Raw genomic sequence first — 27,422 nt, forward strand, 5'->3', positions numbered from 1 at the left:
AGCTAGGGGTTTTATTGTAGACAGGAAAGTTCAGGAAGGAAGTGACATTTGAGCAAAGACCAAAGTGAAATGAATGAATGAAGCTTCCAAATAACTAAAAGGAAAGTGGAGTGTAACACTAGTCAAGAGTCTTTTTCGCACCACACATCACCATGTAATCCTTTACATATATCGCCTCATTTGTCACACAATCCCTGTCAAGTTGGGATTTTCCGAGTATAGAAATCTAGGCTCAGAGAGGTAAGTAATATCTCTGAGGTCACACAGCTTACGCTAAAGCTGGGACCTAAACCCAAGTTTAGTTGATTCCAAAGCCTCATGATGCACCCATGCTGGCAACAGTAATTAATCCCAACACTGAGAGTTAAGGAACTTTCCCAACTGAAGTTTTCCTGCCTCGTGGCCAGAAAATGGCCGTCTTATTCCATTGTGTTCTTGGTATCTATAAGTCAGAATTAACACTCTGCTTTGAAATCATATGAATTGGGAACAATATAACCTCATGTTTAAGAACCAGGTAGGCCTGGATTCAAGTCAAGTACCTGTTTGCTTGGTTAGATTGTTGATTTGCTCAGTAGATTTTCTACAAGTGTATCATGTGCCAGGCTCTGTGCCGGGTGCTTGAGGGTGTACAGACCTGATGTTTGCCGTCGTGACTGTGGCGCAGGCTGTGCCAGGCTCGTTGTTCATAGTACCTGCAGCTGACTTGTGGAATTTGCTATTACCCACAGTTTATAGATGAAAAGATTGAAATTCAGAGAATTAAGGGGCTTGCCCAAGATCCCATGGCTGGTAGGTGGCAGTCAGGATTTGAATCCTGTTTTTCTGTTACCAGAGTACAGGCTCTTTCTCCAGTGCTCTCTGTATAGATGAGAAATTCTGGAAAGTCCTAAGTGTATTCATGGACATTAGAAGCAAGACTTGGAAGTGGAATGGATAGTAGTCAGCAGGTTTATTTTTTAGTTCTTGCTCTCCAGTCTCTGTGAAATCTTGGAAAAGCCGCTTAACCTCCCTGAGCCTTGGTTTCCTCATATACCAGATGAAGGAGTTGTTCTCAGTGGCCTGCAGGTTCTTTCTGGAGCTCAAAATTCTGTGATGCTTGAGTTTATGCGGCTAAATACTTATTGCTGACTCGGATTCTTCTTAGAGTGGCCCGATTGTGTACCATATTTTTCTTTCAAAGATCTAGTTGACATAATATGCACCTCTGCAGCCCCACAGGACTTAATGATTGCCCTTGTGCATTGTATCTAAGTTTGAAGGATCAGTGAGTTTAACTTGAACTTCCAAAGACTTGGAGATCTGTTACATTATATTTTACATTATTTTATGTTGGTTACTGGGCGTAATCCAAGAGAGAGTTGACGGACCAAAACCGTCTGCTCCTGCAAACCTCATTTTTTATATACTTTCTTCCCTTTGACAAGGTGGTAAGGTCATGAGGCCCCTTACTGAATTATACATTTGGTAGGTTTCCAGATAAAAAATGAATGATCTGTTCTATATTATGGAGGCTGTGTCGTGTGAGAGGATAAATGTTGATTCAGACGTAAAGAGGACCAAGGTTTCTATTTGATTTTGGCAGTGACTTCCGTATGACTCTGGGTACGCCACCCTAGCGACTTGCTGTCTTCTCCTTCCTTATTTGTAAGATAAGTGAAATAATATGTAATGATACATAGAGATTTGGTGGGATCAGTAGAGAAAATAGATTAATTAGTATGATTTCCGTAGAGGAAAGAAGTTATATAAATATAAGATACTAATATTTCAGTGAACTTTTAATTTTCTAGATATGTATAGTTTTACTTTAGGAGGAAGGAGTGAGGAAGGGAACTAATATGTTGAGCACCTACTATCTGCCAGGAGCTGTTAGGTGTTCGACATATGCGGGGAAAGTGGAAAAGTATAATGGTAAATTTGTGCCTTGGTGTCACAAAAGCATGAAATTGAGTTCTGGCTCTTCTGCTTTTTAGCTGTGTGACAATGGCAACTGTCTCCACCTCTCTGAATCTCAGAGAGCTCATCTATAAAATATTTACAGGACTTGCCTTTTATGATTACTGGGAGATTTCAGTGAGATACTGTACACAAAGCTTTTGATGTTTAACAAGCACACCATTAATGCTAGCAAATGTTCCTTCCTTCCTTTTCGTAAAGGTAGGAGCATCATTCCCTTTTAAGGGTGAGGAAACTGAGATTCACAGAGGTGAGGCTTTGGGTCTGGGTCACACAGCTGGGAATTGGCAGAGCTGTGAAGAGGAAAATAACACCCTAAAGCTTGTGTTAGGAGTTTGGGAGGTAGGCAGGAATCAGAAGCATAAGTTCCTAGGATGAGTTTCTGATTATAAAATTTTAAATTTAGTTCTAGGAAAATTTCCCTTTCCTGATTGATCATGATTCTTCCTTTGCCTGGTGATAGTCTGCAGGTTTGCTTTTTTGCCTTAACCCTGGATGCCCAGAGCTAAATTTTATTTGCAATTGCAGCAGATCTCAGCTCAGACCCTACCCTCTTTGCACTCCTCTGATTCTTAGATTCTTATTTAAATGAGTCTACTGAGGATATGACGTTTACTATAATCTGCCTCTGATCCTTTTGGGAAGTAGGTGGAACGTGAATCCTAGATAACTCTGAGTTTTGTTTGTCCCCACTGACAATGTGCATAGCTTTTGTTTTCTTCTCTGGCCAGTATTCTTTCATTTAGAGAAGTCAGTCAACTGGATGGATTCTTTGAACATTCCTGTTAATCAAGATTCACTGAAATAGTTCCTTGTACTTTTCTTTCCTCTTTATGTAATCAAATTTGAGTACTGTGAAGCACCTACACTGCAGGTGTAGAGCCTGGAGGGGCCATGCTGAATGCTTATAGTTTCTCCCTGAGTTCTCGCAGCACTACCAGGAGGTCAGGAGACTCTTCTACTCGATGACTGACGAGGGACCTGCAGCTCACAGCAGTCAATGCCCAAAGCCATACAGCTACCAAGAGACAGAAGCAGGATTAGAACTCAGGTCTTTTTTACTTCCTTTTCCCCTGTTCTTCTCCAATGGCAGGTCTCTCTGGAATATCAGTCTTTCACTTCGTAATCAGGGATGCTGAAAAGTTTTGAGCCGGAGTTCATTTTGATTGGCCAGATTTTTGCCCACACCCCATTCACATCTTCATTATGCCCCCAGATAAACAAACACTCCCTTATTCATTGTTTTATCAAACGTCAATGAGAAAACCACTCAAAGCAGAACGAGGCTGCTTTGGTTTGAGAGCACTGAGTTCATGTCTGACTTTAAATAAATGTGTAAGGAATCATGAATTCACTGAAGAAACAGAAGTACATGTGATTGACTCATTCCCCACTGAGGTTGCATTCTTCCTTGCTTGTCTGCCTTTTTCATTATTTTTCATCAATGTCTGCATTGGGTTTATTTTAAGTAGCATTAAAAAATTAAAACACCTCTGTCCTGGTCTCCCTCGGGAACCACTTTTAGCACCTTGATTTTCTGGATTTTTTTCTATGCAAATTCAAACACATGTCTATATCTCTTCCACTTTTCCTGTAATGATACGGGATTATATTATACATACTGTAATGCACTTTTTTAAAACATTGTATCATTACTCTCTCTGATGAGAATTCTTCCGTACTCCTTTTACAGGATGCATAGTGTTTGCATTTGATGTATAGCATTAACTAGTTCCCAATTGTTGAATATCTTGGTCCTTAAGAATTTTCTCTTTTACTAAAGTGTTATAATGGTCCTCTAAGGCTTTGCTTCCTGTTCTTCTGTTGGGAGTGGGAAGTGGTAGAGGGGTGATTATAATTGGGAAGAAGTGAGCGGAATGTGGGGGGCCTTGGTGTAGCTGTTGCTGCTTGATTATCTCAGTGTTTGTTTACAACAGCACACTGCATATTGCTGAGCTTCTTAGAGACGTGGACATTTCAGGGCCGGACAGCCATCTGCTGCACTCCTGAGTGACCCCTCCAGTGGTCCTCAGACCCAAACTTGATATCACTCTCTTCGGAAACCCCGCTGGTATTTGAATGGCTTTCTTAGCTCACTGTGGCAATGTAATATTAAGCAAAGTGACTGTTTACTAAGTGTAAACTATTTTCTAGGCTCTATGCTATATTATTTAACTTATTGTATTCTCTTATTCCCTGTTTTTTGTAAATGAACTAAGTAAGCCTAAGAGAGGTTAAATACGTTGCTCGAGTTCATTTAGCTAGTAAAGATAGAGTTGCGCAGGATTTAAATGTGGGTGTGCTTGACTTCAAAGTCTGTTCCTACATCTGTGGACTTCTAAGAGCACTTTTTGTTTTTGTAATAAGGGGCAGCAATTGGTATTTTTAAAAATTTAATTATATGTCAATCCAAACCATGTGGAACATAATTTCCAAAGCTCAAATCAGGATGCATAAGCTGAAAGTGAATTTGTGTGCCACTTTTTGGTGTGAGAGGCAGTCTAGACTATAAGGTATTTGTTTTGGTTTTTTTTTTTTAAATCACCTTTATTATTAAGGTGTAACTTACATACAAAAAATAAACCCATTTCAAGTGTACATGATGATGAGTTTTGACAAATATATGTGTCCCTGTAACCACTACCTCAATCAAGATATAGAACAATTCAGTCACCCTAAAAGTTCCCCTGTGTCAGTCTCCTCTCCTCCTCTGGCCCCAGCCAACCACTGAACTGCTTTTATGAGGATATAAAATTTTTATGTTGAAATGTGAAACTTCTAAGACATTCATAAATTTATTCAACAGATATTTATTGAGCACCTACTGTTTGTCAGGCATGGTTCCAGACATGGAGCATACAGCAGTGAATAAGCCAGACAAAGCTTCCACCCTTATGGACCTTCTACTGGGGAGATGGACAGTAACACACACATACAGTGTGTTTGTCAGATAGTCATATTTTTCTCTCTTTGGAGAAAAATAAGCCAGTGAAAAGAAATAAAGGATTGTGGATGGGGATAGTAGGGGTGGTGCAATTTTAGGCAGAGCGTTCACAGAAGGCTTCAGGGGGAAGGTGATATTTGAGCAGACAGCTGAGGATGTGAGAGAGTGAACTATGCCTATTTCTAGCACTGAGGCAGAGGAAACAGTAAGCACAAAGGCCTAGAGCTGGGCATCTGCCTGGGGTGTTCAAGGGATAGCAAGAGTGCTCCTGTGGCTGTAGCAGAGCAAGGGAGGGGCAAGAAATAGGATTTAAAGTCAGAGTGAAATGGGGAGGCCAAGATCTTGTAAGGTCTTTGTATTAGGGTTCTCCAGAGCAATAGGACCAATAGGATATAAATGCGTATGTATATCTATATATAAAGAGATTTGTTATAAGGAATTTCTTATGTGATTATGAAGGCCGACAAGTCTCAAGACCTGCAGTCCAAAAACTGGAGACCCAAGAGAGCTGATGGTGTAGTTCAAGTCCAAAGGCCAGGAGGCTTGAGACTCAGGCAGAGCCAGTGTTTCAGTTTGAGTGTGAAGGCAGGATAAAACCAGCATCCCAGTTTGAAGGCAGTCAGGCAGGAGGAATTCCTGCTTATTCAGGGGAGAGTCAGCCTTTTGTTCTATTCAGGCCGTCAACTGATTGACTGAGGCCCACCCACATTAAGGGAGGTCAGTCTGCTTTACTCAGTCTATTGCTTTAAATGTTAAACTCATCCAAAAAGAACTCTCATAGAAACACCTAGAATACTGTTTGACCAAATGTCTGGGCACCGTATGGCCCAGTCAAGTTGACACGTAAAATTAACCATCATAGTCTTAAAGACCATTATAAGGATTTTGATTTCTACTTGAAATGAAAGAGGAAATCACTGGAGGGTTTTGAGCTAGGGAGTGACGTGATCGGACTTAGATTTTGAAAGGATCATTTTGGCTGCTTTTTTGAGAATTATACTGTAGGAAGGTGAGGGTGAAAGCAGGGGACCAGTTAAGAGCTATTGCAGTAATCCATGATGGTGGCCTGGGCTAGTGTGGTGATGGTGGAGTTGGTAAAAGAAGTCAGATTCTGGATACATTTTAAAGGTAAAGCTGTCAGGATTTGCTGACGGATTAGTTGTGGATTGGACTCAAAGATGACTCCAGGATTTTTGGCCTGAGCAACTGGAAGGATGGAGTTGCCATTTACTGAGATAGGGCAGACTGTGGGAGGACAGATTGGGCGTGAGGGAAGAGCAGGTTTTGTCCATATTTATTTGAGATACTACTGGACATCCAAGTGGAGAGGTCAAAGAGGCTGTTAGATATGTAAGTTTAGAGTTCAGAGGACAGGTATGGGCTAGAGAGAGAAATCTGGGAGACGTGGGCATGTAGAAGAGGGCTTGGAATTCGATGAGATTATTTTAGAGGGTAAATGTAGATAATGAAGGGGGGTGGGTTTGAGAACTGAGCCCTGGACACTTTACTTCAAGGTTTATGGGTCAGGGCGATGAGGAGGAACCAGCAAATGAAACTAAGTGGCTGGAGAACTAGGAGAGTGTGGGGTCCTAGAAACCGAGGGAAGTGTTTCAAAGAGGAGGGAGCCATCAGCTGTACTGAGGGGTGGAACTCATATTGTTGATGAGTCAAGGAAGAGAACATCTGAGAATTGATCATTGGATTTAGCAACCTAATTTATTTATCACTTAATCACTGGGTGTGAGGAAGCACAAGGGCTTTGGGGTTAGACAGACCCCGGTTCGAATCCCTGTTCTGTCATTCTCTGGGTATGTCAGCTTGGGTCCTCTGAGAAGCAGATGCCGGGACAGAATTAGATGTGCAAGAGATTTATTGGAGGAAAGGCCTGTGAAAGAAACAGGGTGCAGGTCTGCCGCTGGTGAGGAGAGGAAAAGAGGAGGATTGGGTAGAAGGAGACTCACCTTGCAGGGCACCTCTGAGAACATCAGCCAGGCTTTTCCTGAGCCAAGGTTGCCCGCTTAAGGAGTCTCTGCTGTGTATGGTATTGGCTGGGCGCAGCCTGGGGAATGTGCCCTCTGCAGTGACCTTGGGCAGGTTGCTTAATTTTTTGAAGCTTCAGCCTCCTTATCTGTACAATGGGAATAAATTCTATGGTTTTGAGGAATAATAGGATATTATATGTGATGTTCCTAGTGTGAGGCCTGGCGTGTTACAGATGCTTAATAAATTTTAATTCCTTTTTCTTATAGCATTTATTATCTAATTCTCCTGGTTAAGGAGTTCTTGGAAACATTCTTTTTCTGATTATTTGGGAGTAAAACCAATGATATTTTATTTCTGTTTGCTGATTTCTCTTTTAGTCCTTAACGGTCTCTTTCCCTCTCTTCCTCACTAGCCCCCTCCCCCAACCCCACGTTCATTTTTTCCCTATCTTTTCCTCCATTTTTAGGGGTGGGAGGAGTTGAGTCATTATGTTGTAATTATCTTGGAATTTAAGTTGCTCAGGAACACTGTAGTTTGATTGTTAATGAGCACTTGGTTTGTTCTCTGAATATGAATTATGATGAACAAGACCTCCTGGAAGGTATATCCCAAATAAGAAAATCTGATGACGAGTCCTGCCTGTGGGGTGAGGTTTGCTTTGTGTTTCTGGAAAGGCTGAGGGACCTTGGCTCTTCTACACACCCTCAGCCCACTGAACTGCTCCCCAAGGCCTCGCAATAGTTGGATAATTACCATCATTAGCTCCCACTTTTCCTCTGGGCGTTGTCAGGGATGATAGACCTTATGCCTAGACGAGGCTCCTTCCCTCACACTTGGTTCCAAGGGGACAGCATGGAGGAGAATTCAACTTAGGATCAGACCAGGAAGTTTCACCAGATAACAGTAAAAACCCTAAGTTATACTTCTCCTACCCTGAATTATCTTCTCAAGTGTTTTTTTCCCACCATACCCTGATGTACAGTTTCTCATGGACGATGACCAGGTTTTCCCAGGGAGGGTGAACTGGCTAAGGCAGGCTGAGTTAAACAGGGAGGGTAGTGCTGTGCAGCCAGGGAGAGCCAGAATTGATAGTTGGAGGAGGCAAGGTTACAGTCAGAGAAACTCCCAGAGGAAAACCAGTAAAAAGAGCTGTGTGACCTTAGGCTGGTTATTTCATCTCTGAGTCTCAGTTTCCTCATCTGTAAAATGGGATAATAGCAATATGTACTTTTGTGAAGAGTTATTGGGAGAAACTCCTCTGAAGGATAAGGGGAGAGGAAGAGGAGCAGACAGGGAGATCCTTTAGACCATGACGCAGGTCTCACACCATGAAGAGAGGAGAGAAATTCAATAAGTGAGACATAATGTTATTTTAAAATTGCCATTATCAGGTTGGCTGTTGTTACTGAGCATTTCTATGACTTTTTCTGAGTGGTGCTTGTTAACTGTTGGGGGACAGTTACTGCTGGTCCACAGGTGAGGAAACAGAGGCCTGTCAGTGCGCCTCCTTCCAGGCCACAAGTGCTGTTCCGTGATGAAAGCCAGGTAGGCATAGGACGTTTCGTGATAGCTTTATTGAGATATAATTCACCCATTTAAAGTGTACAATTCAGTGCTTTTTAGTCTATTCAGAGAGTTGTGCAACTATCACCACAATCGATTTGAGGACATTTTTCGTCACTCCACAAAGAAACTGTGTACCCACTAGCAGTCACTTCCTGCTTTACCCTCGACAACCTTCAACCCAGGGATTGCTCTAGGCAACCACTAATCTAATTTCTGTCTCTAGAGATTTCCCTATTTTGAACATTTCATATAAATGGAATCACACAACATGTGGTCTTTTGTGACTGGCTTCTTTCACTTACCGTAATGTTTTCAGGGTTCATCCATGTTGTAGCATGTATCAATACTTCCTTCATTTTTATGGCCAAATGATATTCCATTGTGTGGATATACCACCTTTTATCCATTTATAAGTTGGTGAACATTTTGATTGGTTTTGCTTTTTGGCTATTATGGATAATGCTACTATGAACATAATTGCACAAGTTTTTGTGTAAACGTGTTTTATTGAGTATATATATATATATATATATATATATATATATGAGTGGAATTGCTGTGCATATGATAACTCTGTGTAACTTTTTGAGGATCTGCCCAACTTTTCCACAGGGACTGCACATTTTATAAGGGCTCCATTTTCTTTTTAATCTTTTTTTAAAAAAATGTATTTTATTTTATTCTTATTTTTTCGAGGAAGATTAGCCCTGAGCTAACATCTGCTGCCAATCCTCCTCTTTTTGCTGAGGAAGACTGGCCCTCAGCTAACATCCGTGCCCATCTTCCTCTACTTTATATGTGGGATGCCTGCCACAGCATGGCTTGCCAAGCAGTGCCATGTCTACACCCGGGATCCCAACCAGCGAACCCTGGGCTGCCAAAGCAGAACATGTGCACTTAACCGCTGTGCCACCAGGCCAGCCCCAAGGGTTCCATTTTCTCTATCTCCTTGCCAAGACTTGTTGTTTTAGTTTTTATTATTATTACCACCGTCCTAGTGGGTATGAAGTGATACCTCATTATAGCTCTGATTTGCATTTCCCAGATGACTAATGATGTTGAGCATCTTTTGTGTATTGTTTGCCATTTGTGTATCTTTAGAAAAATTTCTATTCAAGTCCTTCCCCATTTTTTAATTGAGTTGTTTGTCCTTTTGTTGAGTTGTAAGACTTTGTTATATATTCTGGATACTAGATTCTTATCAGGTATATGATTTTCATCTCTCTCTTTTTTTAATTGTAAAGATAACAACACATTTATTGCAGAAATTAAAATTCTACAAAAGATAAAAGGTTCTTTTACAGTTCCCCAAGTGTTCTTCCCAGAAGTAACTGTTGGTAAGATTAGTATATATCCTTCCAGATTGTAAAAGATGCATATACAAACCTATATGTATATATATATATATATATATATATAATATACACACATACCTATATGTATATATATACACACACACACATATTTAATTTACGTAAATGGGAGTAAATATCTGCAGTACTACGGCTTCCTTTTGCTTAACAACGACTTGTGTACATCTTTTCAGGGTGATCTCATTGTTTTTGTGGCTGCAGAGAAATACCCTTTTGAGATGGGTATAATACACATGAGGAAATGGGGGATCGGAAAGTTTAAGTAATTGGCTCGAGGTCATGGATTAGTAAGTGGAGGAGTCATTATTCAGGTCGAATCTGTCTGCTTCCAAAGCCCGTGTTCTTGCCACACTATCACATTCCTCTAAGGGCTGCTGACCTGGAACCCACCTCCTTCTAGCTCTGTGGCCTCCTTGTCTAGCTGCCGTATCGCCTTGGGGTTCTTGTACCAGGGGTGATGTGTATAATGTACACATTCAATGAAATATTGGTAATACCCTTTTCTTACACAACCCACATGTGTACAGACCTTTAGCAGTCTTGAAAGGAAAAAAAAATCAGAGGAGAATGCCTAATGACCTCATTTGGGCCAGGGCAGCCACGAACTGCGTTTGAGCAACTGCAGCTGCTTTTCCAGCCCTTTCGTTCCCACCGCCTGCTTGCCATCGCTGCTTTCGCAGGGCCATTCATTCTGCTGGATGAGTTCCAGGACATTGTTCTTTCTGCCTTCCAGGCCTGGGCGAAGCTCCTTGTAGTCTTAGGATGCCTGCCTTCACCTCTTCAGTGTTGCTTCCCACTCGGCCTGTAGCTTTTTAGGAGTGCCTCCTGCTATTTCCAGACCCAAGTGTTTGGAATGGGGGCTGCCTCCCAGCATGTACTTTTTGGTTGAAACACATAAGTAAGAGCAATTAGGAATCAAGAGTGGAGTGTGGGCTAAGGAGAAAGTTGCCACCAACGCCTGTGCAAAAGCTGCACCCAAAAGGACAGGCTCCTCCTCTCCCTGTCCCTGCTCTATTCTCCGCTCTTTGTGCCCTGCACCTATTCACAGAACCTGGCAATTGACTGCTATGGTTCAAATCACCATTCCATTGCAGTCCTCGGTAGATTCCCTATCTCCTTTCTCCCCACTGTGCTTGGACTTGTAGGGGAATTGGAGGAGCAGACTGTATATCTGAGCAGGCCCTAGTGGAAGAGCTGTGCTATTCTGATCACTGCCATGAGTAAGAATAGCTCCCTAGAGTTGTCTAGCACCAGCAAAGCAGGTCTGGAATTCACGGGTCAGGCTGCACTGGGCCCAAATCTGAGGTCTATCAGGAACTTGTTGGGTGGTCTTGGACAGGTTACTTGGTCTGTCTGAGCCTCCCTTTTCTAATCTGTAAAATCCAGGTAATAATACCACTAGTGTCACAGGAGTGTTCTGAAGATTCCCTGAAGTAATGCATAGAGAGTGCATCAGCTCAGAGCCTGGCACATGGAAAGAGCTTTGTAAATGCTAGTTATCATTATTGTTACTGAAGAGGAGCAGATGACGTTGGGGTCAGATATGTAGGCAAATATACATGGGCCCTTACTGTGATAATAATGAGGTCCCTCCTTATCTCCCTACCTTGCTTTATTTTCTTCATAGCACTTATGTATCATTTAAATACTTATTTCTTTACTCTCTCCTTTGCTAGAATGTGGATTGGAGGAGCTGTGTCAGTTTCGTTCATTGCTGTATCCCTAGCCCCTGGAACAGGGCCCAGCATGTAGTGGGTGTGCAATAAAGTGCTCAGTGTTTGTGAAATAAGGAATGTGAGTGCCCACTATGTGCCTACTGCTGTTCCAGGTGCTGTTTGTATATTAACTGATACATTCATAACAATCTTTTGAAGTAGGTATGTTATTACTCCTCTTTTGCAGATGAAGAAACCGAGTCACAGGGGAATGGGGTTCTTTGTGCCCAATGTCACATGGTTAATCAGTGGAGAAACAGGCAGTCTTTCTTGGAGCCTGGGCTTGTAGCCACAATGCCATGCCCTCTCTCAGTAGGAGACATCGCCATTGTTTTTATTACTGATATCATTGGCAGTTTTTAAAATAGTACCTACATATGCAAGGTTCTTTAACCAGCATTTCTCATTTGCTCCTAACAATAAGTGTGGAAGAAAGATAACATTTTTATTAGCCCCCTTCATTTGACAGTTGAGGAAATAATAACAGATAATATTTATTGAGCACATCACCACGCGCCAGCACATTTATTAACTATTTTAATCCTCACAACAATTCCATTAAGTTAATGCTATTATACCCATTTGACAGATGGGAAAACTGAGGTAAAGAGGTAACATTTCTTGCCCAGGTCCATACAGCTAAGAAATGATAGATATGGGCCTCAAACTCCAGCAGTGTGGCTTCAAAGACTGTTCTCCTAAATGCTTCACTAGACATCCTTATTTGTGATTCAGAGAGGAAAAATTAATTGTCCACAGTTACCCAGCTTATAAGTGGCAGATCTGGGATTGGAAAGCAGGTCTGCCTTGACCACCACACTTTTGCTCTTTCTCTTGTGCATTAGAGTTGAGGTGAGAGTTTTCTCCAGTTTATCCTTGGGCTAGGGTTTCCATCCTTCTTGGATGATAGGGAAGGAGAAGACCAGTGGCTTAATCAAGGTCATTTAACTGAGAATGTGGAGCTGTGGTCCCTGACCTCAGCCTCCTTTCTCTTTCCATCATGCTGGGCTGTATTTCAGGATGGTGTGACTGGGTTAGCCAGACCTCAGTCACAGGACAGTCCTTTGAAAGCAGATGGCCAGGTGTGTCCCCAGCGAGAACTGACGTTTCTGCTGCTGGTAGAAGTCCTTCCAAAGCACGTGTATGAATTCCTTTGGGCTAAAAGGATACCTCATATCTTTATGAGACGTTAATGTATGTAAGACAGGTGGGTGAGCTGGGGTGAGGGGGTGGTAAGGAAAAGAGGGAGGGGGAAATTGTGTACCTAGAAGCGTAGGAAGTCTGGCTGGGCTATATAAACAATAACATTTCCTTCAGGGCCAGAGGCCTCAAGGCGTTGGGCAGCGCCCACCAGCAAACAATAAAGCAGGGCATGTGTCTGCTGCTGACTGCAGGCGATGCTCCTGTTGAAGGGAAGTCTCCCAGAAGCCCGGCAAGGAGGTGGCTGTCTCCCTCAGTGGAGCTGTCAGAGGTGTGTTTTGATGGGCCATTCCCTGGAAGTGCAGCTTCCTTCTTCCTCAGCCCGTCTTGCCCAGCTACGAGAACAGGACTCCTGCCTCCTACTGCCCCCACTGCCTGCTGCTCCCCTCTGTTCCTGCTCTTTCCCTCCCTGCTCACCATCCACTCAGTAGCCCAAGCTCCAAGTGACTAAATTCTTTGTGTCTGTTTTCTCCCTCACCACTCACATCCTAAGAATAAGAATGCAGCCCCCCTGTATTTAGCATCCAAAGTGCATATAACTGGCAGTGTGCCAAGCACTTGCCACCATCTTTTCACTTAATCCTTGCTTCTGCCCTGTTAGTATCATTCTTACTCCCATTTTGTATGTGAGGAAACTGAGTCTGGAGAAGTTGAAGAGCATGTTCACAGTTCTGAAGCTAACAAGTAGCAGAGCTGGGATTCCAGCTCAGATCTTCTTGGCTTTAAAGCATGTCCTTTCACCTTTTAAAGTCCCCTCTAAGTGACCAAAAGTTCTTTTGAAGTCGAGTGTCTGATATATTGTAATTGGCTTTTATTGTAATTGCCTGAGCTGAGCAGAGCTTCCTCTCATATACACCTGGTAAATGGCTTTGTACATGTGTCCCATTGTCACTGAAACAATAGGAAGTATCATTTCAGTCAGTGGGATTCTCTGCTGTGTGAGTTACCAGCGGGGCATGCCCTCTGCTTATTGTTCATGGGAATGTGCTCAAGGAATTTTGCAGGAAGGCCCCCATTCAGGATGTTACTGGAAGACCTGCCTGGTAGAGTTTGTACAAACAACGTGTGACCCTGCCAGCTCAGCCAAAATCTCTGTCTTATGCTGAGAGGTTCTCAGACCCTAGCGGAAAAGGCTGCTGTCTTCATCACCCAGCCAAGAAGCTACTATAGAGTATGTCCTGAGCGCCTCATCTGCCTGCCTGCAGGCTCCTGGGCAGACTTTCGCCATGCGCTTAGATCTGGTTTGTATATTGCTGTCTACACAAAATATAAATCTGATCATGTTTCCTTGGCCTCACTCAAACATCTATGGTATTCCATATTGTTCCTAGGAACAATCTACTAGGACTCCTTTTTTTTTTAACTTTTTTTATTATGGTAGGGTATGCATTAAAAAGTTACCATTTTAGTCATTTTGAAATGACAGTTCAATGGTATTAAGTACATTCACATTGTTGTGCAGCCAATCTCCAGAACTCTTCAGTTTGCAAAACCAAAACTCTCCCCATTAGACAATAACTCCTTGTTCCCTGATCTCCCAGGTGCCTGGTAATCGCTATTCTAATTTCTGTCTCTATGAACTTGACTACTCTAATACCTCATATAAGTGGAATCATGCAGTATTTGTCCTTTTGAGTCTAGCTTATTTCACTTAGCATAATGATTTCAAGGTTCATCATGTTGTAGCGTGTGTCAGAATTTCATTCCTTTGTAAAGCTTGTGTGTCCATTCGTCCGTCGATGGATCTCCTGAGACTCAGTGTGACATTAAAGGGCCTGCTCTTGCCAGCCTCTCCAGCCTCCTCGTTTGGGAGACTCTTTCTCCTCTGCTTTCTGTATTCCAGCCACAGTGCCTTTTTCCAGTCCCTCAAGAACAATACCCTCCTTCTTTCCTGCAAAAGTATCTTCAGTTTACACAGGCAGTCCCCTCTGTGGGAACGCTCTTCCCCTAGCCTCTCACTCTTATTCATCCTAACCCAAATATCACTTAGCTTAAATATCTCCACGTTTAGTTTCTATCCCTCAGGAGAGCTTGGTCAGACTCCCTGCCCCTGCTAATTATTTTCATAGGACTCTTTATGTCTTTATTGTGCTTATTATGACTGTAACTTATGATTAATTGTGTGTGTGTTTGCTTAATGACTGCCTTCCTTGCCAGACTGTAAACTCCTGTGTGTTCAATACTATAGCCCTCGTGTCTGGCATAGTGGCTGGCACATAGTAGGTGCCCAGTAAATAGCTGTAGAATGAAACTACAGACTAAATGAGTGAATGAAGACTGAAAAGAGAAGATTTCAGGGCTGTGTGCTGAGACCATTTGCATTTTGAAATGTACGTGAGATTTTATATTACTAGTCAGGTCTCAGGAAGTCATCTTGCTGAAGCATAGATTGTTTGCCCTGACCTTTCTATGTTGATAAAAACTTTCACGAATAAACTCTTCATTATCTGAAGATCCTTCAGTGTCGCCAAAACGTTAACAACAACAGCAACAAAGGCAGCTTATGTTTTCCGAATGTTCTTTCTTTACCAGGCTCTGTACTGTGTACTCTCTATGTATTATCTCATCTAATCCTCACAAGAACTCTGAAAGGTTAATGCTGGTTTTTGTTTGTTTGTTTCAATTTCTATATCCAGATGAGGAGACCAAGGCTCAGAGAGTTTAAATAACTTGCTTAAGGTCACTCAGCCAGTAAGTAGAAGTGGAGGGGAGTCAGAGTGGAGCTAAGCTTCGTAGACCTGGGATAGAGTGCTCCCCCTCCCCATTAACTGGAATAGCTCTCTTTTTGTCTGTTTTACAAATGGGGCCTCTCTCTTGGTTTTCTTTGAAGCCAGAGTTTTGTGGCCAGAGAAGAATTTGAAAACTCCAGGCCTGCAGAACAAATTTGACCCTGATGGACCCTTTTCAGCCTCATGCCCTCCTGCAATTATATCTCCTGCCGGGCTTCTGTCTGGAATGCCTTTTCCTTTCTTCTGCAGCTGACAAGTTACTATGCATCTCTAAGGCATTTTCCAAATCTCAAGGCAGAGTGAGTTGTGCTTTCTGCATGCTCCTCCCACAGAAGGTCCATCCCTCTGTCCTAGTAGCAGTCATACTCTTTCTAAGTAATGGTTGACAAGTTTGTTTCCACCACTGCACTGAGCCTCTGGAGAAGCTGGACCAGGCCTGCTTCCTCTCTGGAGCTCCTCAGCCTGGCCCAGGATCTGGCCTGGAATACAGGGGCTCAGCCAGTGCTTGATGCATGAATGCACACCAAGTGCAGTGTGGGTGCTCAGACCATCCAGCTGAGTCCAGAAGCCTAGAATACAAACTAGTGTGTCCTTGTAGAACTCCATGAATGTGAGATGGAGATGATCAGATGTATTAATCACTGGTTTGGAAAGGAATTAAAATATTTCCATAATATAGTGTGTTTCTTTTCCGAAACAGATGTGCCCTTGTTGTTTCATGAGGAAGTAATTAAGTATGTTTGATTAAAACATTCATAAACACTATCATTTATTTAAGGCTACTATATGCTGCTATCTTTATGGGTACTTTATATATGCCGTGGCTGCTTCTCCTAATCATCCTGTAAGGTGTTTTTATTATCTTCATTTTAGAGATGAGGAAACTGAGGCTCAGAGAGATTAAGTAGCTTGCCCAAGGATAGTCAGCTTCTGAGTGATAGATATGGGAATGAAATAGGCTCTGGCTGACTTAAAAACCAGTGCCTCTCCATCACCCTAACTGCTTCTGAACTTATATTTTAGATACTTTCCAGCTCAACACCCTGAACCAGCATGCATATGCCCTTCTTCCCCTCAGCCCTTCCTGTGCTTGGCATCTCTCCCCCCAACCCTCCTTCCTCGCCTCACTGCACCCCCCGCTCCATTTCCTTAAAGTATCTTTTTGATTATTGTCTCTGTATTTGCATCCTGAAACAGAAATATTTTTGTCAGTGTCAATAATTGGATACTGTTATGTATGGAAACTATCTGGTGTTAATAGTATAGTAATGTCACATTTACTTTAATAAACATAAAATAATACATTTTATTAAGGCAAATCATATGTTATGATTTTGCTTTCTTTATAAGCCTTTTACTCTTAAGATTTTTTTGGGTCTCAATTTATATTTTTTAAAGTGTGTGGGTTTTTTCTTCATGTAAAGTATAAATAAAACAATGTAGTGAAAAGAGAGTTGGTTAGATTTTTTTTATTAAAGATTGTCTAAACAGTGGGATACCTATTTCAAATTATATATGAAACATAAGATTGAAATACTTCTTATTAGAGAAGTTTAAGAGGTTTCTTACAGATTTAGATTCATTTCTTTTCTTCCCCTCCTAGTATTTCAGCAGGATTAAGTTTTCTGAATCAGTGGATCAAGTTTTAATTTTCCTGTTCCTTCCTTATACTGACATATGCTTTGGCAGAACAAAAAAGAGACCTAAACATGTCAGCATGATTTTTGTTCAATGAATTAAAAACCATAAAAGTAACAAGATCTGATCCAAATCCCTAAACTCCTGACATGGTGGTTTTGTCCTTTTCAGTCCCAAGATTCATGTTACCGACTTTGAAAAGCTTTCTGCCTGGAAGCAGAAGTAATGGCAGCAGCGCATAATTTATTTGAAATAGATTACTAGGGGCAGGCAGCATGGAGTAGTGGAAAGAATACAGGCCAGAAAGATCTGGATTTGAATCCCACTTCTGTCGCTCAAGCCCATGAGCAAGTTACTTAACATCTGTGCACATCCATTTCCTCATGGGAAAATGGGAGTATTAGAATCTAGTTTGAGAGTTGTGGTGCAGTTCAGTGAGGTGATATACTTAAAGTACTCACCTGGCATAAGGCTTAATAATGGTAGTAATCAGGATCATTTTTATCTTGAGAATACCTTCAAATAGCTGAATCTAGAATTTATGTATAACATTGCTGTCTACTTTGTCTTCAGAGCTTATCCTTTCTCAAAATTCTTTAATTTTTTTCTGATCCTTTCAGGGGAAAAATATCAGGTAGACGCCACTAAATCTTCAACACCCCCTTCAGAATGTGTACCCAGAATTTGGGATTCTCCTTATTAAGCAAGAACCACATTGAGTTGAGGGTCATGAACCATAAGCCAGTGATGTCCATTTTAGGACCCCAGGGGCAGAGCAGTTTTGTCGTACTAAGACCATTGGCTTTTGAGACAGACCAGCCTGGGTTTGACTTTGTGTAAGATATCAAACTTCTTTGTGCCTCATTTTCGTCATCTGTAAAAGGGGTTCATGATCTTCCAGAACTCTCTGTGATTTGGCTTTCCAGCCTCTTTTCTTGTTACTCCCTTGTTTGTTAGCTGTGCTCCAATCAGTTCCTCGGATGAGACATGATCTCTTTTCAGCTTAAAGCCTTTGTACTCTTTCTTCTTCCTGGAAATCTGCCCCCCAGTATTGGCAAATTGCACTCATTCTTCAGATCCTTGTGTGGTGTATTAGTCAGGCTAGAACGGGCTGTGCTGTAGTAACCAGCAACCCCCAAATCTCCATGGCTTAAACAACAGAATTTATTTTTCACTCATGCTGCGTGACGGGTGCTGTTTATCATGGTCACTCTGGAACCCAAGTGGACGGAAGCTCCAGCTCAGCTAGTACTGCGGCCAACAGAAACAAATGTAGTGGAGCACATATTGGCTTTTAAAGCTTCTGCCCTGAGGGGCCACCCATTATTTCTGATTACATTTCATTGACCAAAGCAAGTTGTATAGCCACAGCAAACTTCAGAGGGGACGGGGAAAGGCATTCCTAGTGGAAGGAGTAAGAGCCAGAATACTAGTGAACAGACCTAGTGACCACCACATTTAGGTATGATTTCTTCAGGAAAGTCTTCCCTTGCTGTCCCCTCCCAAACTGGGACAGCTCTTGCTAGTTAGCTGAGCTGCTTGTGTGCTCCAATGGCACCTTGTACTTCCCCACTTCCCTTACCACAGCACCTCTCATGCTCTGTTGTAAATGTGTCTTTACTCGTCTGTCTCCCTAAGAGCAGGACAAAGGTCTGTCATGTTCACTGTAAATACCCTCAGTGCCCAACACTGGTTTTGAGAGGACTCAATGTGTACATAGTGAAGAAATGAAGGCAAGACAAATATGCTGGGTTGTTGTGATGATTAAATGTAAAATAGGAGTAATAATAACTGCCTCACACAGTTGTTGTGAGGATTAACCTACAAAGTGCCTATCCCAGTGGTTTATAGTAGGCCCTCAGTGTGCTCATTGTTGTTGGGATGATGATGTTAACAGTCAAAATAACTGACAATTATTAAGCATTTAGAATGTGCCAGACGCTCAGGGGTCCTTTGTAAAAGTTAACTGGTGCAGTGGTTCTCACATGTTGTGTCAGGACTCATGTTGTGTCTTGGGCAGTGCTGAAGTGATTCATGAGTAACTTACTATAATAATAGTTAAGTCTGAAGTTGCTGCTTATTTGTTTTGGGTGATTTAGAGATTTAGAGAGGATGCTATTTTTATAGTATCTCTCATTTGCATTGCTTTCTTTAGTGGGAAAGAAAGGGGTATAGTTATAGCTAATAATTGCTTCCTTTTGTTGAGCACTTAAAATGTGCTAGGGTCAGTGCTAAACAATTTACATGTATCATCTTGTATGATCTTCACACCACCCTCTTCAGACAGGTGCTGATAATCCCCATTATATGGATGGGAACTCTGGAGGAGGGGAAGTCGGGTAGATGCCGCTAAATCTTCAACACCTCCTTCAGAATGTATACCCAGGGCTTGGGAATGTCCTTATTAAGCAAGAACCACATTGAGTTGAGGGTCATGAACCATAAGCCATAAGTTATGTGTCTAGTAAGTGGCACAGCTAGGGTTTGAGCCCAGGTCTGCCTAGACTCCCTGGCTTGTGCTTTTAAGTAGTACTCTTACTGGTTCTCCTCAGCTAACTCACTGGGAACTTGACTTGATCCTGAGTGTCCCATGGGCATGTGTCAGGATGTGGTCATCCACCGACAGTGAGTATGGTTATAAATTGGTGAGCTAGTGGACAGAGTGATGTTAATTCTTGGCTAGCAGTTAATGTATAGGACAATTTTGTTGAACTTGTCTTGTCTTTTATCAGAGTAACCAGAGAGCACAGGGAAATGCTGGTGAAACTGGCCAAACAGAACACCAACAAGGCCAAAGACTCTTTACGGAAGGTTCGTACCAATGCAATGAACAAGCTGAAGAAATCAAAGGACAAGGCCTCGGAGGACACCATTAGGCTCATAGAGAAACAGGTAGTGTTGCCAACAGATGAGTGTTTATGTATCTGACCCGGGGAATCACTTGTTCATGTCTGAAGCGAGGAAAATTAAAACAGAATGCCCCTGGTTCTTTCGTTGACATGGATGTGATCAGCATTGATTGAGTCTCTTCTGGGCTAGCCCTGTGCTGGACCCTGGGAATATAGAGGAGGAGAAGATGCTCTTGACCTTTTACTGTGTGCCAGGCTCTGTGCTGGACACTTTATATCCTTTTGTTTATCCTTGTCATTACAAAGCTGTGAGGTAGCTAATGAATAAACTGAGGCTCAAAGTAGCTAAATAACTTGCTCCAAATCACACTGCTGGTGAATGGTAGAAATGGGATCCCAGCGCAGGCAGACTGATTTCAGAGCCTGTACTCTAATCCTCTCCTGCCTGTGGTTGGTTGTCTGGGTGCTGAGCAGTGAGGACTTAACAGTGTTCTCAGTATGCTGAGTACTGGCGCTTGAACAAGTCTTAAAGGCACTACTGGAGTAAAAACAGCGAGAGAAAAGAGGGAAACCTGGGGTTTGAACCTAGGATGAGCCTAGGGAATGGAAAGAGCAGAGAGAGTGACCAGTTCATAGAAGGTCTTGTACACCAGGTTGAGGAGTCTGAACTTTGACAAGTCCAGAGATTCCCACATTGGCTGTGCATCTTTATCAGTCATCTGTGGCCACAGTAATGCTGCATAACAAACTATCTCAAAACTCAGTGATTTACAGTATCAAGCATTATTTCTTATTCTGGTTTCTGGGTCCACTGGGATGTAGCTGTTCTAGGCTGGGCTTAGTGGGCTTGGCTCCAAATTATGGATTAGGTTCAGTTGTCTTCTCAATCTTCTGGAGTCAACAAGCTTCCCAGGGCCTCTTTTCATGGCAGCAGCAGACACCAAGAGCATAAGCCCAACCACTCAAGTATATTTTAAGCACCTGATCTTGTCATATCTCTTCAGCTACGCAAGTCCCGTGGGCCCAGCCCAATGTCACTTGGGTTGGGAAGTGTATTTGTTCATGGAGGTGTGCGGGAGGGAGTGAATGTTTGTTAAACAATAATCTAATCTGCCACAGCATCGTAATCACTTGAGGAGCTTACAAAAATACAGGTATGTGGGCCCCCACTCCCAGAGATTGAGTCAGTGAGTCTGAGGTGGGTCTAGGGATCTGCATTTTAAAATCTTCCCCAGGTGATTCTGATACAGTAACTCGCTTGAAAGCTTTTTTTCCAGACAGTGGGCAGATCATATCTGTGTTTAAAAGATGACTGTGGGGGCTGGCCTGGTGGCACAGCAGTTAAGCGCACACGTTCCGCTTCTTGGCGGGCCAGGGTTCGCCGGTTTGGATCCCGGGTGCAGACATGGCACTGCTTTGTACACCATGTTGTGGTAGGTGTCTCACACATAAAGTAGAGGAAGATGGGCACAGATTTTAGCTCAGGGCCAGGCCTCCTCACCAAAAAAGAGGAGGACTGGCAGTAGTTAGCACAGGGCTAATCTTCCTCAAAAAAAAAAAAAAAAAAAAAAGATGACTGTGGTGGCTGGGTAGAAGACAGATTGTAGGGGGCAAGACTGGAGGTGGGGAGGCCAGGGAGGCTGTTGCAGAAATCCAACAGGGAAACGGTGGTGGCCTGAACTTGAGCAGCGCCAGTAGAATTAAGATAGAAGAATTTACCAGTATTATGAGATAGAATTTATAATATTTAATGTATTATAAAGGCGTTGCCCAAAATCACCTCATCCACAATAAAGGCATTATTTTAGGAAGACCGAACAGGAGCGTGGACAGGATGGGGAGGAAAGAGGGAAGAAGCAGGAGGCAAGGAGAGTTGTTAGTGGAGACATCTGGCGGAGGCCATAAATTGACTAACTGCTCACTTCTGCGCCAACAATTAGAAGGCCAGTTGGAGACTGTCACTCAAGCCCATGAGCAAGTTACTTAACATCTGTTTTTGTGTAAGATATCACCCAGGGGAGAATTTAATAGATTCCTGGGCCTGCTCCTACATTTTCTGATTCAGTAGGTCTTCCCAAATATGTATTTTTAAAAGCACCACAGATAATTCTGCAAAAACAGACATGGAGGATAATGACCTACAAGCCTTACCATGAACCCTTGTAATGGCACCAGAGTTAGAAAGAGGTCCTTCTGCATTTCATGTCCCGGGACCTTGGGGAAGTTACCTGATTCCTTGGAGTCTGTTTCTTCTGTAAAAAGGGATTGGTAATTCTTACCTTGAAGGGTTGCCTGGGGGATGCTAGAAGCACAATTAGAATATCTGACACCGGGACCCTCAAAGCTCCCTTGTTGTCTTTTTTGTGTCCTACTCTTCCCCCACAGCAACTGAAAGAGGTTTGTAGACTAGGTTGGCCTTTTCTGAGCACTGACAGACTCATAAGAGTCTGGTCCCTGGCCCCAGCTGGAGCAGCTTCTTGTCCATCTCTCAGGGGATTCCATCTCTGCAGTTAACCGTTGGCCTTTTCTTGCTTCCTGGTGGTAAGCCTGTGGCCCTCGGGGGCCTGCCAGGCACTCCTCACTTAGCAAGTCTAGGCATCTGCCTCAGGGACCAGAGCACATGCTCCTTGAAAAAGGAAGAATGATCAGATAACCGCACTCTCAATAAAACCCGCTGGGGAAGGACCTTGCTGGAAGCCTTTAGCACCTGGCTTTTCACCTTTGTCTTCAGATTAGATTTTTTTCTTCAGTGCTTGTTACTGTTGATTGTTATTGTTTTTCAAAATGAAAATAACTTTACCAGTTTTTCTGATACTAAACTAATAGATGTTTAGTATAAATTTTTTAAAAAATTAAGAAGAAAGTAATTGAAATCTCGTCACCTGGAGACGACCATTGTTAACATTTTAGTGCAGAGCTTCAAGTTATCTCTGTAAGCATATACGTAACATTACAAGAGAAAAGATCGCGCTAGTGTATTACATGATGTATCCAGTGCAGTAATCGTTACTGTTTAATACATTGTCGTTTAAATATTTGTTCTTACCATTATTGCTAATAGCTTCATTTACTGTCATATGGTTAAGTTTGAGTAAGAAAATACTCAAGAGAGCCTTGTGCACACTTCATTTTGTTCTTTTTCCCCAACAGAAGGCACTGATCTGGAGTTTTGGGTGTGTGTTTTTTGCTTTTGTTTTTTTAAAAGACGGGCTGATTGTTGCTTTATCAAATAATTTTTAAAAATGTGTTTACTTTGTTCTGATCATCAAAGTAATGTAGTCTCATTGTAGAAAATGTAAGAGTTCAGAAGAATGTTGTTAAAAATGGGGAAAATTTCACCCCGTAATCCCACATTGCAGAAGCAACTGCTCTTAACATTTTGGAATATTTCTTGTTCCTCCCTTTTTTTAACATAGTTTTTAACATGATTGTGAACATGTAGTATATATACAGTTTTGTATCCAGCTTTTTATTTTCTGTTTAGTATTAAAACCATTAGCATTTTCTTGTGTCTTAAAAACCCCTTTGTAAACAACCATTTCTTCTAGTTGCAAAATAGTCCATCTTGTGGTTATACCATAATTTACTTTCATAAGCCCTCTTGTTGGACGTTTAGTTTGTTTAAACTTTTTTGTTATTATAAATAAGGTTGCAATGAATATTTTTATGCATAAATCTTTGTTGGGATGATTTTCCTAGGATAGAGTCCCAAGTGTGGAATTACTGCACAAAGGGAATGCATATTTTTAAGGTTTTTGGTACATACTGCCTAAATTACTTGCAGAGTTTTTAGAATATGTGTGTTTTTAAAAACTTTGTCTTTTCTAATCCCTAACATTTGAACCTAGAAGTTTTTAATGTGAGCTCAAAATGTTGCTTATCTGGGAAGTATTGCTTTTACTTCCACACAGAACAGAAAAGAGTAAGTTATTCCTTGTGTAAATGCATACAGCCTTTCTAGGATAGTATGGCAGTGATATCCAAATCTATACATTTCTACTTCAGTGACTTAGGAATTTATCCAAAATAAATGGTCAAGAATCTTATCTAGAGACGTCTCTCGATGTTTTATGTATAATAATAGAAAACTGGAAACTATCTAAATTTCTGACAGTGGGAAAATAAATTGTTTTACATCCATTCACTGGGATCTCTATATACAGACAATTTTAAAAATATTTTCATATATGGTAAATTTTGGGAGGAATTTATTTTCTTTCAAAGATAGGTTAGACAGCAATATTGTAATATGATTCCATTTTTCATGTAAATATGAAAATTTTCGTGTACATAAAAAGGTTAGCAGCTTATCCACTTCAAAACGTTAATGTGGTCATTTCAGGTAATGGGATTATGAACAATTTTAATTTTATTCTTTATGATTTTTTTTTTCTTTTTTTAATTTTCCAAAATTCTTTTGAGGTCAGATTTTTAAAAACTATATTATAAAGATGTTTCATCTGTGCTGTGTTAGAATGAAATGATTCAGTCATAGGGTCTATCCCTGCAGTCCTGTCTGACCCTAACTCCCCCAACTTACCCCAACCCATCCCCAGCCCAGGCCAGCTCTGCCGAAGAAGGACCAACGCCTTCCCACTCGGGCCTCTGACATCTGCCAGCCTGCTGTTACACCTTCTCTTTAGTTTCCTATAAATGGGCCTGCTGAACATTAAAGCACTTGGCAGAAACCACCAGTAAATCTGGCCAAGATCCTTTCACTGCTGCCCTTTTCTGAGAAGCAGAGCTGCTCTGAAGGACGCTAGTGGGGTTGAGGGAGGGAAAGGCTCCCAGCAGACTGGGCAGGCGGGGAGGCTGGACTGAGTGAGGCAATGGAGCAGCACCCGGTGGCGTCATGGGTGTTCTGAGCCAGGCCTCAGGAAGGCTGACTTGCTACCCAGGTCTACCCCAGGTGTGTACTGTGTGCTCCTGCCATCCCCCTTTTTTGCCTCTGCCTTTCCTTTTCCTGAACTGGTAAGGAACAAATGTGATGATGATGATGATAGTGATGACGATGATGTTATAATCTTTATGAGACAGCATATTGTAATGGAAAGGGCACTTGCTTTGGAGTCAGACAGGCCCGACTGATTCAAATCCTAGCTGTTTCACTTCTCAGCTGTTAAGGTCAGCAAATGGCTTCACCTTTCTGAGCCTCTGTTTCCTCATCTGTAAAGTAGGACAGTAATGCCTATCTCATAGGATTGGTAAGAGGACCAAATGACTCAGCGTACTTAAAAGTGGCATGTGTGGTTGTTGGTCCTCAGTAATTGTTCACCCTGTTTGCTCATCCCACTACTCTCTCCAACCTTGTGACTCTGAATAGGGGCCTGGGGTTGACTGTTTTAATGACCCTAACACCCTCTGCCTGGAGTGGGGAAGAACTAGGCCAGGTGCCGTGGAATCCCCAGAGGGGCTGTCAGGGTGGGTGAGTTCTTGGCTCAGTCACACGACTGACTTTCCATGTGGTCTTGGGCAGATTAGGTCAACATGTCATGCCTTGCGTTACTCCTCTGTAAACTGAGGATAATACCTGTCCCACCTGCCTTCTAGAGGTTATGTGAGGTGGTTGGATTTGAGTGAAGTAACAGGACAAGACACTTGCACACAGTATGAACTACTATGCAACTGGCAGGTGAAATAATTAAATATTCATGTGTGAAAGGGAGATAATAGTATTTCGTATGTTTTGAGGATTATGTAAATTAATGCATGTAAAGTTTTTAGCCCAGTGTATGGCATGTAGTAAATGCTCAGTAAGTAGTTGCTGTTGTTGGTATCATTGTCATCATTGTTAATCATCATTATTTGAAGAAGTCTGATATAGATGAAAAAGATGAATTTGCAAGCAGACTGTCCCCAACGGTACTTTGTGCCTTTAATATGAGAGAAAGTTAGTAAATATTTTCATTAATTGATTAATTTGAAAAGAAGTCAGGAAGTAGTAATAAAAATGAGAGTAACACAAGCAGTATTTGCATAGCAGATAACCAGTTTAAAATGTGCTTGCATATTCATGATTTTGTTTAATCCTCACAACTACTCTCTGGGGAAGGGACTAGCATCTCTATTTGACAGATGAGGAAACTGAGACTTAAGGTGAGGAAATGACTTGTGCATTATCACCCCACTGAGAATCTAACCCAGAACCCACGATATCAAATTGTTACCCTAGGTGTTCTTCCTCCCCCGTCCCTGTCCCTAAATTGCCCTCACAGCCATTTTTCCAGAGGAAGCTTGCAGCCCTCGTTCCTGGCTCTCCCTGGCTGCCAGCCTGCAGGTGCTGGGGTAGTGCTGCTGGGCACCATGCCACATGCCGTGCAAGGCAGCTGCTGGAGGGCTGGGGGCAAAAGAAACACCCCAAGGGTTTGTACCTCCTGAGTGAGGAGGGGCCAGGCAGCCCTTCTGAGCCCAGTTGCCCAGAGTGCCCAGCTGCCCCAAGAGCTTTGCTTTCCCAGCTGAAAAATGTGCAGCTGTTTCTCTGGCGAGAACCTGGCTATCTCCCTGCCTGGGATCAATTGCTCCAAATCCTTTTTAGTTTCTACCCTTTCCATTGCATTTAGTTCCCAGTTCCTGTCCAAGGCCTGTGGTCTGTAAATAAAGATGTCAAACAGCAGCTGTGCTGCTGAACACACAGGTCCTGGGCGCAGTGCTGTCCTCTTCAAAGCTTTCTGTCGAAGGTCTCCTGCCTTTGGTCCCATTTAGACATAGGAGGGAGGGAGGCTGCAACACTTACTAAGTGGTATTGTGTTTTGTCTTTCATTCTTAGAAGAAGTACATGTTTATTGCAGAAAATTTGGAAAATATAGAAAAAGCACAGAAAACTTCAGTTATTCATTTAGTAAATATTTCCTAAGCACTTGTTATGTGCTAGATCTTATGCTGGATGTGATGGGTATAGTTGTGGATAACACGTTACCTGTCTTCCCATCACTAAAAGATGATCACTATTAATATTTGGACATGTTTCCTTCCAGTTTTAAAAAATATGGTTCCTTTTTTTACACATTTGAGATAATTTCTACTGCATGTATACACAATTTTGTATCCTGTTTTTTTTCTTTAATTCAAGGGTAACATGAGCATGTTTCTGTGATATTATAAATAATATCTTGAAACATTATTTTTTTTTTCTGATTACAAAAGCGATCCGTGCTTATTATAAAATATTGAAATATTTCAAAAATATATACTGGAATGTTACTCATATTTATACCCTCTCCATAAGAAATACACAATCTTAACCATTTTTAATGGCTATATGTATTCAACTAGTTCCCTATTCTATCACTTTGGATTTTCTGATTTTTTCATTATTAAAAATAAAGCTTAGATAAATATCTTTGCTTATAGAACTTTAAATTTTTTCAGATTCCATTCATGTGATAATTTCCGAGTTGAGAGATTTTGGGGTTAAAAAATGGTATGAACATTTCATCAATTTGAATTCCAATCGATGATATATGAGC

General features: G+C 41.9%; 1 protein-coding gene across 17 annotated transcripts in view; it reads left to right on the forward strand.

Annotated features, from left to right (window-relative positions):
• The window catches only part of MRRF (mitochondrial ribosome recycling factor), a 55,682-nt gene that overhangs the window by 26,665 nt on the left and 1,595 nt on the right, over positions 1–27,422 (forward strand). For 12 of the 17 annotated variants that reach the window (XM_008526904.2, XM_070597066.1, XM_008526912.2 and 9 more), the window contains one exon: positions 19,840–19,999. The exons of the other annotated variants lie outside the window; for them this stretch is intronic. In XM_008526904.2, the coding sequence (XP_008525126.2) occupies positions 19,840–19,999 (160 nt within the window). The remainder of the gene's footprint in view (positions 1–19,839; positions 20,000–27,422) is intronic. 17 annotated transcript variants of the gene reach the window in all.

This window comes from Equus przewalskii, chromosome 26 (assembly GCF_037783145.1).
Source record: "Equus przewalskii isolate Varuska chromosome 26, EquPr2, whole genome shotgun sequence".
Classification (NCBI taxonomy): Eukaryota; Metazoa; Chordata; class Mammalia; order Perissodactyla; family Equidae; genus Equus; species Equus przewalskii.